This window comes from Denticeps clupeoides, chromosome 2 (genome assembly GCF_900700375.1).
Source record: "Denticeps clupeoides chromosome 2, fDenClu1.1, whole genome shotgun sequence".
NCBI lineage: Eukaryota > Metazoa > Chordata > Actinopteri > Clupeiformes > Denticipitidae > Denticeps > Denticeps clupeoides.
Window position 1 is genome coordinate 21862569 of NC_041708.1, and position 14969 is coordinate 21877537.

Consider the following 14969-nt stretch of genomic DNA (forward strand, 5'->3'; position numbering starts at 1 on the left):
CTGAATTTTGTGTGTGTATATTGTTCATTTTATGATCTTTGAGAATAGTCTCGTTTACGATGAACGATTTTCAGGCATGAAATACTTTTAATTGATCCACAGACACATCATACAATACTCGCAACCAGTGGATGTTGGTCCAGAAAGTTTGTCCTGAAAGCATGGATGGACATTCCAGTTTAGAACAATAAATAAAACTTTTTCTCCACGTTAAAAAAAAAAGGTGCACACAGTTTCTTCAGTTAAAACGGAAGACAGAAAAAAAAACGAAGACGGGACTCGACGTGTACAAAACTGATGCCGTCCTCCTGCACTAAAATAACACTCAGAAATAATAATAATAATAAAAAAAAACAGGACACGTAGGAATACATTCACGAGAATAGGGATTGCATTGTACGTTTCATCGTTTCAACAAATGTCCCACAAGATGCAGAATTTAGACGGATTCTTGCTGATATGCTTTTGTGTGTCTACAAGTACAAACTTCTGTAAATGAGAAAAGGTTAAATAGACATGCACTGACTTTGGTTCCACCAAATTGTGTCTCACTTTAACAAATGAAATAAAGTATCAGTAAGTATTGTCTGTAGCGTAAGTAATATGAATAAGATTGCGAATGCTAACATGAAACTGCACAAACTCTGCACAATACATGTGCTTGTGTGTGTATCTGCTCTGTTGGCTCGAAAAGTCCTTAAGGCACGTTCGACTGTAGCTCCTGATGCACAAGGACACAAAGACCAGGGGTTGGGACACGGAGCTGAAGCCTGAATTTTTGCTCAGCTACCGAACAGAGATGTGCTGATTTATGGGGGAGGGAAGCACTTATGAGCACTTGCTACAAGGACGGCATACATATGGGGACAAGCTAGTGGCGAGATATAGAGTGTAGACGACTGGCGGGCAAGCTCCAGTTACCAGCTGTTACTGCACCGATGGCGGCGGCCGCGAAACCCCCTTCATGGAGGGACATGTTAATACTGAGGTTTCCACACCAACATCTGCTTGTCTTCTCCTCCCGTGATCACGGTGCTGCACTGCTCACTCATCCACACCGCCGTCACTGGCCCTGCACACAAAAGCACACGAGAGGTTGGGAGAGAATGTGTGTGTGTGTGTGTTACGGACAAACTTTCACATAATTTAATACTTGTTCACTCAGTTTTGTGTAGCAGATTGTACCAGTACCTCTGTGTGCAGGAATTTTGTGCATCACTTTGCCACTGAGAAGGTCCCACAGCCGCAGGTCACCTGACTGCCCCCCTGACAGAACAGTGTTGCCGTCCCAACAGAAGCACCTGTTGCCAGAAGAATGTTACCATGTCTGATTGGCTACTGGTTCCCCGCATCGGAAGGGGCGTGGCTCCTACCTTTGCTCCTCCTCGGTAGGAATGGTTGAGATGAGCATGCCCGTCTGGACGTCCGTAACCCTCATTGTCACGTCTTCTCCCACGCTGAGGATGTGCCGACTGTCTGCAAGTGTCCATGAACAATTGAAGCTCAATCTCGGTGACCAGCTTTGGCCATTTTTCACCATGATGATAAAAATGGCCGAAATGAGCCTCGTTTGTGTATTTACTTTTAAATGGAGACACCCGGCTGCCAAGGCACTGGAAAACGGAAGCAACAGACACTGTATCACGGTCTCACGATTCGATTCAGATGATCAATGCCTCAATCATCGTGACACATCCCATAATTTTACTATATAACTTTACAAGAGTTAAGGTTGCATTCACCCGTGTGGACAATTCGATTGGCTACAATGTGTCCGCGTTCACCTGTCAGGCCACAACAGTTGCTACCGGAACTACTTTTTAAGGAGAATTTTTATACAGCCAGCAGAAAATTATGTTGATTATGTTCTACACTGCATCGATGCAGAATCGTCCACGTCGATTATAAGATTACGTTCAACACCCCTGGTTTCAGTCTGGCAATATCAGAAAAAATTGTGATAAAAATCATTTGAAAAATTGAATTGAATAATTACAGCAGCATAAATACGAAACGCAGAAGTAAAAACGCTCTCTCACCGGGACTGAAGGCCATGTGGTGGATCTTGGCCGCATGGCAGGGCATCTGGTGCAGCAGGGTGAAGCTGGGGATATCCCACAGGCTGAGGGTGCCCTCTTTAGTGCCAGATGCCAGCAGCGTGCCGGCTGGGTTGAGGGCGATGGTGTTGACCTGGAGAAGAATGTAAGTCAGAGCCAACGCACGCCGCGCTGCGGAGACGGGGCTTAAAGCCGCTGCGGTTGGAACTCACCCCTGCATCGTGCTCGAACTCAGCCAGCAGCTCAAACTGGGATCTTTTGTTTGTGGAAATTTCAGCTGCCACGCAACGCCACACCTGTTAAAGGGACACGCATTTATACATAATAACAGCACACTTATGACCTCTGACCTTTGTCACGCATACACCACATAATATTTTCTGCATTGCAGGACCTATATAAAAACCAGCCAACAGCAGGCCATAATAAATCTACTATTTATATTACAAATGCAAATCTGCAATCAAGTTAATAAAATAATTTAAAAAACGCTTATATTAAAAATAAATAAATAAACTTAAGACAGCCTTAACTTGATGCTGCATGACCTCTGACCTTCACTGTAGAATCCCATGACGCCGTGTAGAGCTGGTCGTCCTTCCAGCAGACCTTACTGACCGCGTCATCGTGGCCCATCAGGGTGTCCTGTCGCCTGCCAAATGCTACCGAGTAAAAATATCTACAGCGAGAGAGAGAGAGAGAGACAATTCTCAACATTTCTACTGTTTAAGAGGAAGGGCGATTATGGAAAGATGTGACCGCTTACATATTATTATCCCACGAAGAGCAGACGACTGTCTGATCCTCAGGCAACATTTGACATGATGACAAGGCCTGGAAGGGGGGAAAGGGGATGGAAAATAAGGCAAACTTATTTAAGTTTAGTTTAAAGACTTTGTCATTGCACAAATCATACTTAGTAGAATGGTAGATCCTGCCAGAAAGTGCCATAATCGAAAATTAAAAGGTAGTACAACACTATGGGTGTGTAATAGCAAGGATCTCACGATACGTATCACGATACATAGGTCATCATATATAGTGATACTTAACATATTATTCAGATATACTATACATATTATTCAGATATTCTACAGCTCACTAAAAATGTAAAAACAGAGCTGATATACAAGATGCTGTGTACAATCTGTGTGCATCACATTACATTAATAATTCAGCTAAAACAACATAACTAAATTTCTATACAAAAATATCGATATTTTGAGGCCCCTGTATCAATACAATATCACCACCTAAAATATCATGGTATATTGCTTCTAACTAACAACACTATACAGCACTTAAAAAATTAAAATACATAATGCAAATTAAAGCCAGACAAGTCGCACATGGACGAGAGAGAGAAAGAGAGAGAGAGATATATATTCACCATGTTTGAAAAGGAAATACTCCTCTGGAGGGAGTTCGACTCTCTGGAAAACATCTTCAGAGTTGAATCTAAAAAGGGAAACGAGGGAAGATGATGAGCTTGGAGCAACACGCAACATCTACACAAAAAACCCGATTGGCTGAGTGAGGTCCACTAGTTGAACTGGTTTGTGTTGTGAGGTGAGTGTGACTTCCTGACCTCGGGAGGTGGAGAAAATCGACGCTCCATTGCAAGTCACAGCGAAGCCAGTCACAGCCCTGAGTCGCAGCGGACGGCAAAGTTAGACAACCACACACACACACACACACACAATATTAATAATTTTGTGATGCGCATGCCAAAGAATAAAAACTCCTGTAACGGAACCTAGAAATTTGTGTGAGTATTTCAATTCCCATGTACACACAAGGACTCACTCTTTGTGGAGTTTGTGGCGGCACTGAAGAGTCAGTTTGCTCATGTTGCTCCATGCGAGTTTCTTACTCTCCTCAGTCAGGTCCTCAAATGAGGAGTCCTCACTGGGGGTGACTAACACACACACACACACACACACATCAAAGTAGGATGACCATGTGAAATAACAAGAGGTTATCAGGCCATCTCTGTTATCCGTACCTGGCGAGAGCTCGCTGGACGAGGGAGTTGTCGTGGAGACGCTACTGTATCTGGGGGTGATCCTCTGAGGATGAGGAGTGGAGAAGAGCTGCCGCGGCGTCTGACCGAACTCCAGGATCTGTGTCAGCATTGCGATCTTCTGATCAGGGTCCTCAATGCTGTCCAAATGTGAAAATAATAATAATAACTGCCACAGATTATAGATAAACGAACTCTACTCATCTACATTCTTCATAATTCTATCATACTGCCACATCAGACATGACCCACCTGTCACAGTCAATCCCTCCTTCATAGGTTAATGGGTGGAAAACTGGAAAACAGGTATAAAACAAAAGCTTAATAGGACCAAGGATAATCATTTTTCACATATTTCCATGAAAATAGGTCAACAGTGAGTAGTTCTGCTGTTCCGCTCAGCGTCATTTTCTAATGCGAAACGAGAATCCATTGTGAATTCCGCAGAGGAACAGCACCCCTCTCCTAATAATTACTGGGTCGGGTCGAACTCACGCTATAGCAGGCCTATCGTTCCTGTCCTTTCCAAAATGCCAAATTGGTAAGTGTAATGTAAATTAGTTGTAAATTAGTTTTATTAAATGTCAATTTTTTTTAACGAAATGTTAATTTGATTTGCCACAGTCGTCATGAGATGCATTTTAATTATCGATGTGAAGATGGATGCTTAGGAGGTGGAACAGAGGCTAGCCTCCATCGATTACGTTTTAAAGTCGCTCACTTGTCGGGTCGGACCAAATTCTGTCGGGCTCGATTACAGCTCGACCCCTAATCAATGACTGTTCAATTCATCTGTACCTGCTCAAAGGTCCCAGTAAAAGTCATGGAAGAGAATCATAATAAAAGTTCAACTTTCTACAGTGACTGATGTTCCAGTATGGCAGTAGCAGTAATATTTGATATTGGGGTGTGTGTGTATGGGTCACCGTTGTGGGCTGCCACAGCCTCGCAGCCTCTCTGTTTATAACCGAAAACCAGGTCAATCCACTCATGCAGGTTTTCGGACACATACTGACTCTCCAGAGCACAGCGCAGCTTCTGAAGGAAGTCATCAGCATCTGCAAACGCGCACACACAAACTTAATATTATGAATATTAAGGCAGGTTATGAATACGTATTTGTTGTGTGGGTGCGTCTGATTAGAATTTCTTTTGTTTACCGGAAGCCCATGGAGGTAAAATGACATCACCCACTTTGCCTCCTCCCTGCCTCTTTCCCAGATTGAGACAAAGTTCATTCCGCAGGAATCTGGAGTCCGACCCATAGAACTCAGGAATCAGCTGTCAGACACACACACCATTAAAATACTGTGACGACAAAAAAACTCAGCAAATGTATCTGTGTATTTGGAAGAAAACAATAAAAGACCTCTTTGAAGTCTGTTGCTCCATCTAAGCAGTTCCTCCAGGTTTCTGCAATGCTGGGGAATAAAAGGTCAGAGGTCATGTCAGCTAGAAAACCCAGCAGGCTGGGTGGAAAGCTGAACCCCGTAGTCCACCTCACTTGTTGAACATGCGGTCCGCGTGGTCGTAGCGGCCGTTCTGCAGGCAGAGCATGTACTCGGGAGCTGCGGAGGAACGCACACGTTGCGGCGTGAACACGGTGGCCACAGCAACGCGTGGCTGCGAAGCGCGGGGCAGAGAGACACTCACCCACTCTGACGAGGTAGAACAGCACATATCCTGGAGAGGAGTAGTGACTCCCGTACATGAAGGAGGGTTCCGGCATGTCTCTATACCGCGCCTGACCACACACACACACACACACACACACACATACACTTTCCACCTACATGCAGTGACTCATTAAGGGTGTTTAATCAAAACTGCAACAAACATTGCATTTTAACAATAATACAGATAAATACCAAACATCTTCAAGTACTCATAATACAAAAAAGTATTTGTATTCAGTATTCAGAATACAAAAAAAGAGAATACTTTTAGAATGCATTAACTATGACATAAAACATTGAAATCAGCTTTGCCCTGATGCAATGTGGATGTCCTCACCAGTAACCTCTCCAGTCTCTCTGTGTTTAGGGCTCCTACTGGTCGGGTCAGATCCCTGAACGACGCAGGATTGTTCAGGTCTGAAGTAGAGGAAAGAAGTAGAGAATCTGAGAGTGTGTGTGTCTTCTTTTTCTTCTTTTCTTCGACTACTCCTGATTGGACACAGTGGACCAACTATTTCCACCCCCCTGTCCTCTGCATCTTCCTCTTCCACACATACCACCTGCATGTCCTCTCACATCACATCCATAAACTTCCTACTAGGCCTTCATCTTTTTTTTCCCTCCTGCCTGGTAGCTAGTGGAGTGAACCTTCTTTGGTCTGACGGATCGATTACGATTAGAAATGCCTCGATTATTGATGCATTCCATCAATTTTTCTACATTACTTAACGATGCATTGATTATTAGATTAATTTCAACACTCCTGCTGGTGGCTCCATCCTCAGCATCTTTCTCTCCAAACCAACACAATCTCGCCTTCTTGACTTCGTCTCCAAACCCTTCCAACCCTAATGCACTCATTCTTAATCCTGTCCATCTTGGTCACCCCCAACATAAATATGCTGCCTCCAGCTCCGCCCCCTGTCTTTTCTTCAGCCCCTACAGCCTCAGTGTATGTGTGTGTGTTTATTAAGAGCACCCGACTCACCCAGTCGGGGGCTGCTGTAGTCGCTGATGACCCAGGGGAACACTGGGTACTGGGACAGGTCGTTGACACTGCGGTCGGCCAGGTTGTTGAGGTGCAGCAGGTACTGGTAGTTGGAAATATGGCCACGCTGCCACTGCAGCATGTAGCTCTCCGCCGTGTGTTCGGCCATGTGGTTCTCTAAACGACAGGATGTTGTCCAATTCAAATATCATATCTGATGTCATCCCTCAGTATCTGTTACATGGCCACCTGCAGTCAGCAGCCATTACATTATGACAAATACATTATGTGAATAACTATCATTACAACAGCGGGTGAAAATAAATAAATAAAGTGTTGACTTGGCCTCAATTAAGTGTTGACTTGGAGTCCATACTTCCAAACGGGCCACCTACAATACTATTAATCCCAAATAAAAATGTAAATAGTTTATTCTATATTAATAGTCTAACAATAGTTCAGCTTTTTTCTGAATAAACAAGGTTTATTCTGTCTGGTACCTTAAAATGCTACAAGCAGCTCCCATTTGGCTCATTATACAATGTGTTCCAGTTAATTATGTTTAACGTTGGACTGGGTCTGAGACACATTTTTTTTTTTTTAAATTCAGTAAAACCAAGCATTATGCTTCCATAGAATAATAACAAGGAAAGTGAGATAGTTTTAAAACCGTCATGTGTTGGTGGCTTTACTAACCGAGGAATGTGGCAATATAATAATACAGCTCATCTCGGTCTTTGGTGTTGTAGAACTTCAGATAGATGTCAGAGCAGAGGTCGTCCTCGGAGCAAAACACCTCCATGCCCTGATCGATGCAACATACACCATAATTATCCACTCACAACACACACACACATGCTCCCATAAACAAAAAAAACACACACCAGCGGCCGCAGTCCATGCCTTCGCTTGTAGATTCGCCTTATGCTGTGCAGCCGAATCTGAACAACTGAATCCTAAAACACACAAAGACACACAGGCCAATCCATTTCAGAGCAACATGCGCTCCACGCAAAAGAATTTCGTATTTTTCATTTCATTCATTGAGGATATAAAGATAAGAGACGAAACAGGCCAGTTTAACAGAAACAGGCTGCGCTCACCGGGTAGCTGTTCAGGGGCTGGAAGTAGAGACTCTGGTTGGTGATGCACACGTGACCGGGGTTGGTCACCAGAGGAGACACCATCTCTGCCTCACACTCCATGTGAGGTTGCTCCGACACGCTCTGGAAACTGCAGGGTAGAACACTGGAGTCAATCACTGGCTGCTAAATAAGCATCGGCCACACCTATTCGGCCATGGGCATAATGGGCCGGATAAAATCGGCCGTTCAGCGTGTTTCCAGAGTCAGAGAGCTCCAGAGAAAATGCTTTTATGATCTATGCATCAAAAATTCCAAAGAGTAATGATGTACTGTTACTGTTTTGAACAAATAGCCCAGATTGTGAATGTCATCTAAGACATTTGGCCATCACTGGACATACCCGTTTTTGTCAAATGATGTCCTCGCCAGCCTGGACTGCAAGTTCGCTGCAATCTGAAAATCCAAAAAATAATCCCTGTCATAGTGAAACTGCAAAGCTGGACACACAGTGACTCTGCGCACAAGCTGGAACTGACCATGGCCGTCTGATCTCCCAGTTTGTCCAGGCAAGACGCTCTGTGGAGCTAAAAGCGGAAGACTGTTTTTTAAAAAAAAAAAAAAAAAAAGCCAGAACAGTGTAACCGTGTCCAGTTGCAGGTCACCGTGACACACACCTGCAACAGCGTTTGCACCACGTCCTCCGTCTTCACTGTGGTCTCCAGATGGAACAAATAGTCTCGGTCCCCCTGAACACACAGCACATGCATATTTTACTACCTCCTGAAGCAAAAGTTCTAGAAAACACTAAATCGTGACAAAAAGTAACACCAACCCTTTCGATTTTATACGGTGCGACAACATTCCCTTCCTTAATGAGGTAGACCTAGAAAACAAAACCATGAAAAATGGACACATAACGATATAACGGAAAACCAATAAAACATGCGCACACACACACAAACACACACACACACACACACACGCGTGCGTGCATACCTGGCGACTCTCCATGGACACGCATGGTGGTTTACCTCTGAAATTAAAATTTTAAAGAAAGACAATCATTCTCTCCAGGGTCGCTTCAATAAATTAACAGACAAATAAACCGGTTTTTAGCTTAAGGTGTTTTTCATCAACAATTTTTCAGTGTTTTCAATTTTTCAAAATTATTTATAGATTTATAAAAGAAAGAGAAATGTGGGAACGAATACGGAGATGAAGAAATAAATGACACCCCGACAAAACTCTCAACATTCCCAATAACTAGAAACCCCAGGGGATCGGCTTAAAACGGCACATCTCCAATAAGCAGCGTGTAACCATGGAGACCGAAGGCCTAACGCCGGTTATTTTACCCCATCACTCGAAAACGGGAGCGCTAACGGGGGCTCCGCCACTCACTCGGCAAACGGGTTGCGCCCGTGGTCTTCCGTCGCTTCGATCCTCCTGCAGTCCTTCAGTGGAATCTGACGGAGGAGAAGCGCAGAAGGTTCACTCCAGAGAATCATCTGGGGTGCCAACGCCCCGTGCCTCGTCCTACCTTCAGTATGGGCTCAGCCGCGTCCTCCGGCTCGAATATGACCGACTTGGAGCAGACCTTAAAGGAGCCGCGGACCCTCCTGTGGATGTTTCAGCGACAGGGACACATCAGGCCACATGTCAGGACGTAAAGAGACACTCGCCGGAAGCGGCACGCTCACCTGTCCCGTACGGACCCCCCGGAGGTCAGGTGGTACGCGGTGTGCTGTTCGAAATAATACTCCTCCAGGTCCAGCAGCAGCAGCGAAAACCTGAGAGGCAGGAGGGACAGAGCAATTTCACTGCCACGCAGCCCGGCGTTGCCGTTTACAACATCAATTCAGAGTACCGATACGCATGTTTCAGGAAGAATTTCCAGGACAACTTTCACTACCACATGTTCTGCAAATTCACCGAAAAAATGTTGAACCGAATATCTGGCGACCCTGAAAAGACGCCTTTTCTTCCTCAAAGTTCACGTGGCCCATGCGCCTCCATTTACAGGATGTTTAAAAGCACATTGTAAACGTAGAAAAAAACGTTTCTTGTGCAGTCTTACAGGAACATGGGTGGGTGAACCAGAAGACCCAGGTTCAAACCCCACTTACTACCATTGTGTCCCTGAGCAAGACACTTAACCCTGAGTCTCTCCAGGGGGACTGTCCCACTGATTGTAAGTCGCCATGGATAAGGGCGTGTGATAAATGCTGTAAGTGTAAAATGTCAATGTATTCCAAAACCTTTCAAGGCCTGGAAAACCCTCTTTTCAAATTCCATGACTTTTCCAGGTTCTTCGTGATCGTAGGAACCCTGATTTAAAGAGGAGACTGTGATTACTGTCACGTTAAAGGAAACATCTGACTTAAATACAGTCTTTTTCTGTTGGCAAGTAAGACGATATAATATACCTATAATTAGAAGAAATGTGTGTCCACACTGCGTGGACGTCCTCGTGTTCTTGATCATCGTGCTTCTGGACGTTTGATTTGGTTTTAATTCCCCTCCAAACTTTTCGGGGTAACAGACCTCCATACTGGTGGAGTTTCATTGCTTCTACATTTGTGCCGCGTTGAGTGTCGCTAAGAAGAACCACCAAATTACACTTTGGCTGCTGCGTACACATGACGGGGAGCACATAACACCCCCCGAAACCCACATCTGTCACAACAGATCGACCGCGACACCCGGTCCGGTTACAGGAGTCGATATTTGGCCGATATCCGATACTCGCATCGATACTTTTCGTGCATTTTCATTTCACTACGCGGCGCATCGCAGCACGGACCGGGTGAACGTCGAGTCCCTTCCGCACGGCCGAGCGCTATAAGCGGCACGAGCAGCGCCATACTGGCGCCTCTTTTCTCCACAGAAACAACTCGCTTTGTTTACATGGGCTCCTCTACCGACGCGCCGGACCGAGGCCCGGGACAACCCACCGCTCCCTGCGGCGCTGCTCCTTCTTCCGGATGAAGGCCATGGCGCTCCGCCGCTCCGTAGCTCCGCCGCACCGGGGTCGGGGGAGCGCGCGCCGCCGAGCATGACGTGCGCGCGCCCGCGGTTCCCATCCGCAGCGGGCGCGCGCGTGACGTCACTCCGGGGAGCGGATGAAACTATAGTAAAATATAGTTGTTAAAACAAGGCATTGTACACACCACTTAGGGATTTAATGTGTTTTAGAGTGAAATAGTTACGTGGACCCTTTTGTGCCACGCACAGTCAGAAAGATTTTATTTCGCGGTGCCTGCTGCTTCTCGTATTATTTGTTTGGGATGCAAGTAAAACTGAGCTTTTATTGCAGAAATATTAAACGCGTTGTAGGCGTGCAGCGATTCGATATCTTTAAACGAACGTAATGCTGTTTTATTCATGCCGTATATGTAATTATCGTAGACTGGAGGGTGGTTTATTCTAACACGTACTGCCATGAAAAGCACACACCAAAAACTACTTCGGAATACGTCTGAAAGTTGTGTCATGGCAACTGGACTTCTTTCTTTAAGGTAGATATGTTTCATTCTGCATCCACAGAACTTTGTCAATCTGTTTGTCAGCCTATTTGCATCCATATTTTCAGTGGTAGGATAAAATCCATGATTTCAGTGGTAGAATAAAATTGACAGATTAAGTCAATAAAAAGAACCAATAAAGCTAGAAATGAATTCGCGGTTTTTGTTATTTGCCTCTAGGGCACGCGCGGTTGTGGGCGGGGCGTCCGACATGACGTCACCCGGCACGTAAACAGCGCACTCCGGACCTTCAGTCCGAACCGAGGGGACGACCGCGACTCCGCCGCCATGCGCCTGCTCCCTCTGCTCTGCGTCGTCGTCGCCGCCTGCGCCTCGTCTGCCGCGGTCATAAAACGGGCGGACAGGAACGACAGGCCCGTCATCGGTGAGCTCGAGACATTGTGACCTTTCACCTTTCGACGTCCGGCCGACGAGGGTTCTAGATCACAGGCCCCGCCCCTTAGATACACAACATGGATTCTGCCGACAGCGTTACTGTCACAGTCACTAAAATATCAAAGGAGCTCAGTGTGGACAGATGATCAAAAGTTTAGTCATTTTCAGATTTCCTCGTGATTAAAAAAAAAAAATTATAATAAACGTAAAAGTAATTGAACCCACATTTGCACTAGATACTGTGCTATTGTTAATGTGGTAAGTCAATCTATAAATGTGTAGCAAAATCACTCAAAGTGGCTTTCTAATAATGAATGAAGTATTTAAAGTGACAGACATGGGTTAACGAAAACAGAATTAACAGACCAGTTTTTAATGGACGACGACCCGACCAGGGTTCCAACAGTCTTTAAAAACCTGGAAATCAGGTTCATGGAATTTGAAAAGAGTTTTCCAGGCCTTGTAAAGTTTTTGAATAGCTAATAAACATCGAAATGTCTGGAAATCTGTCATTGAAATCTGATTGATTTTTCTACATTTACAGCCACAACGTTTACAACTAGCGCAGGTCTGTAGGATCTTTGCTGGCTTTACGTAGTGAACCACATCAAATTCCAGAACTTTCTCAGCTGCACGTCTCATTTTAAAAAAAGTCATGTAAATTATATCTGATAACCCTGCCCTACATCCCTGGTTGGTGAGTTGAAGCGTCCCAGTGACTGATTAAATGGTTGAACTGATTCTGCATTTTTAATTGCACCCGATAATAAATTGTCTAAGGAATGGCAAGGGTTGTGATCAGAATTTCATATAAAAAAATGGGTGAGAAAATCTGATCCTTTTCCCAGGTATTTTGGCTCAGGAGGTGTTCAAGCCAACCTCGAAGCGCAGCTCCTACATCGCCGCCTCGTACATTAAGTACCTGGAGTCTGCTGGGGCGCGGGTGGTCCCCGTGATGTGAGGCCGCCACCAGACACACCTCAGACAGCCCCAATGCGTATGCTGCACGAGGCCAGGATGACTGCCAGGGTTTTATTTGTGTGTCTCCCCCCAGGGTTAACCGTTCTGAAGAGGAGTACCAGCAACTGTTCAACTCCATTAACGGGTAGGTGTCCAGGACGAGGCCCTGGTTTGTTCACAGGCCCGTGATGGAGTGGTACAAGATGAGATATTTTCTTTCCCCCTCCCCCAGCATTCTTTTCCCTGGTGGTGGAGCAAGCCTGACAACATCAGGCTACGCCAGAGCAGCAGAAATCTTCTACAAGCTGGCCTTGGAGGTTAGAACTATTAGTTGTTTTTCGGGGCCTGTTTGTCTTTCGTGGAAAACAAGGACATTTTTAAAAGACCCAAACTTTTGAAGGGGATGTATGTTATTCTGAGTTATTCTGAATTCAGGCCATATGGATGTGACATTAAATAGTTCCGTTATATTATTCGTTTATAAGATCAATCTCTAAACTGATCCTTGGTGAACGAGGTAGTGGGTTGCTGATAAATTCTGATAAACACAGACATGCCTAAGAAAAAAAAATGTAAAAAATCATATGATTGGTGACTAACAGGCAAATTCCAGAGGGGATTATTTCCCAGTATGGGGGACGTGTTTGGGCATGGAGAAACTGATGCTCATGACCTCTGGGAAGAACCTGCTCTCTCAGACCAACACCACCGCACTGTCTCTGCCTCTGCACTTCACCCTGGGTGTGTACTAGTCAAAGGTCTCACACACATACACACACACACCCAGCACACCTGAGTACATATGAATGATGGAAAAAGCCCACCTGCAGAACTGAAGTTCTCTCCACACAGATGGAATGAGCAGTCGGTTGTTCCAGGACTTCCCAGCAGACCTGATGACCTCACTGGCCACTGAACCTCTTACTGAGAATTCTCACAAGTGGAGCATCTTAGTGCAGGTGGGTGGGGGGAGAAGACGCTCTGGTTGGTGAACAAGCAGAAGGGGACTGACCTGATTCTGCTTCTTCTTGTCCAAGAGCTTCAATAAGACTGAAGAACTGACAAAGTTCTATAAAGTCCTGAGTGTCAACACAGATGGGAGCAACGAGTTTATCTCCACTGTGGAGGGTAAGGGATGCTCCCTGGTAATCAAATATTTCATTAGTTAGATTTCTTCCCCTAAATGTGGGTCTTTGTAGGAATGTAGCTCGTCACGATGGCATTAATGTTTTATTCATGGTATTTATTGTTTTTTTTAGTAGTTTGATTAAATTGGGTCTTTTTAGGACTTGTTTTTAGAAATAGTTTTTTATGAAAGTTAAGTGATCGTCATTGTGAAACACAACAAAATGTGTCCTCTGTATTTAACATTTAGTTCCATATAATAAATTAATCATTTTATTTGTGGAGATGAAACTATATATATATATTTTTTAATAATTGAATATTCTGCTTGTGTTTGTGCAGCGTACGATTACCCAGTGTACGCCACCCAGTGGCACCCGGAGAAAAATGCCTTCGAGTGGCGCCAGCCTCATTACCCACACTCACCGGCTGCCATCAAAACCACCTTTTACATGGCCAACTTCTTCATCAATGAAGGTACTGGACCTGAGAAACCTGTTCTTGTCTGGTTCTTTGTTCTCCTCTCACTTCATCAACTTGTGTCTCTGTGTCGCGTCCCGCAGCCAAGAAAAACTTACATTCTTTCACCTCTGAAGAGGAGGAGAGGAAGGCGCTCATCTACAACTACGATTCTTCGTACACTGGTGGTTCTTTCGAACAGGTCTATTACTTTGCATAAAAAAACAGTTTAGAACTGAATTACACAAGTAGAATTTGTAATTGCACAAGTTGTAATATTCCAGATGCATGAGAGCGTAGGCTGAATGAATGTGCATGCGGGGCTGGGTGGTGCGTCGTTAAAGTAGCATTTCATGACAGTGTGCATTCATATTTTCAGTCCAATTTCAATATGAAGAGTGAGATGATGTGGCCTAAACCTTTGTTTTCTTGCATAAACAGTTAGAATGCAGAAAAACACCTAGATATTTTAGACTGTATCTCCTAGCCCTATGACTAGTATTGAGTGAAATTAGTGGAGTTTTCACAGACCTGCATTTAAAAAGGATTTTTTTGTGAACAATGTTTAAATCTACACAGAAAAATATGCAATAAAAATAAAACTGCCTTAAAAAGTTTAATATTGTTTTAATTAATATACAGCTCTGGAAAAAAATACATTGTTCTTTATACTAGT

The 14969-nt window shown here is 44.5% G+C and overlaps 2 protein-coding genes across 3 annotated transcripts; one reads left to right on the forward strand and one right to left on the reverse strand.

The window, feature by feature from the left end:
• Nucleotides 1-62: 62 nt before the first annotated feature.
• On the reverse strand, nt 63-10931 carry nsmaf (neutral sphingomyelinase (N-SMase) activation associated factor). 2 transcript variants are annotated; one of them, XM_028956926.1, is made up of 31 exons: nt 10784-10931; nt 9530-9619; nt 9370-9448; nt 9231-9295; nt 8826-8862; nt 8662-8712; nt 8504-8575; nt 8366-8413; nt 8230-8282; nt 7848-7977; nt 7629-7700; nt 7441-7549; nt 6745-6921; nt 6094-6173; nt 5734-5824; nt 5585-5648; nt 5450-5501; nt 5241-5361; nt 5007-5138; nt 4333-4375; nt 4063-4220; nt 3864-3975; nt 3646-3704; nt 3448-3515; nt 2824-2891; nt 2613-2736; nt 2270-2353; nt 2040-2190; nt 1374-1476; nt 1192-1301; nt 63-1072 (listed from the first exon to the last, which is right to left on the reverse strand). In XM_028956926.1, the coding sequence occupies exons 1-31, from the start codon at nt 10822-10824 to the stop codon at nt 978-980; spliced, it is 2739 nt and encodes a 912-aa protein (XP_028812759.1). In that variant the 5' UTR covers nt 10825-10931; the 3' UTR covers nt 63-977. The 2 variants fall into 2 exon arrangements, with proteins under 2 accessions (XP_028812759.1, XP_028812767.1); XM_028956934.1 differs by lacking the exons at nt 63-1072; nt 1192-1301 and adding an exon at nt 1583-1613.
• A 634-nt stretch (nt 10932-11565) lies between these two features.
• ggh (gamma-glutamyl hydrolase (conjugase, folylpolygammaglutamyl hydrolase)) lies at nt 11566-14907 on the forward strand. Its single transcript, XM_028956968.1, has 9 exons — nt 11566-11738; nt 12598-12706; nt 12804-12854; nt 12942-13026; nt 13312-13450; nt 13562-13668; nt 13747-13837; nt 14177-14311; nt 14398-14907. The coding sequence occupies exons 1-9, from the start codon at nt 11642-11644 to the stop codon at nt 14511-14513; spliced, it is 930 nt and encodes a 309-aa protein (XP_028812801.1). The 5' UTR covers nt 11566-11641; the 3' UTR covers nt 14514-14907.
• The last annotated feature ends 62 nt before the right edge of the window (nt 14908-14969 follow it).

Excerpts from the sequence above, each read along its gene's own strand:
- ggh (XM_028956968.1), top strand. The coding sequence starts at position 11,642 with ATGCGCCTGCTCCCTCTGCTCTGCGTCGTCGTCGCCGCCTGCGCCTCG. Across the intron at positions 12,707-12,803 it reads GCGCGGGTGGTCCCCGTGAT|GGTTAACCGTTCTGAAGAGG; the intron begins GTGAGGCCGCCA and ends GTCTCCCCCCAG. Across the intron at positions 13,451-13,561 it reads GCCTCTGCACTTCACCCTGG|ATGGAATGAGCAGTCGGTTG; the intron begins GTGTGTACTAGT and ends CTCTCCACACAG.
- nsmaf (XM_028956926.1), bottom strand. The coding sequence starts at position 10,824 with ATGGCCTTCATCCGGAAGAAGGAGCAGCGCCGCAGGGAGCG. Across the intron at positions 8,576-8,661 it reads CACCGTATAAAATCGAAAGG|GGGGACCGAGACTATTTGTT; the intron begins GTTGGTGTTACT and ends CTGTGTGTTCAG. Across the intron at positions 4,376-5,006 it reads GGCTGTGGCAGCCCACAACG|TTTTCCACCCATTAACCTAT; the intron begins GTGACCCATACA and ends CCTGTTTTCCAG.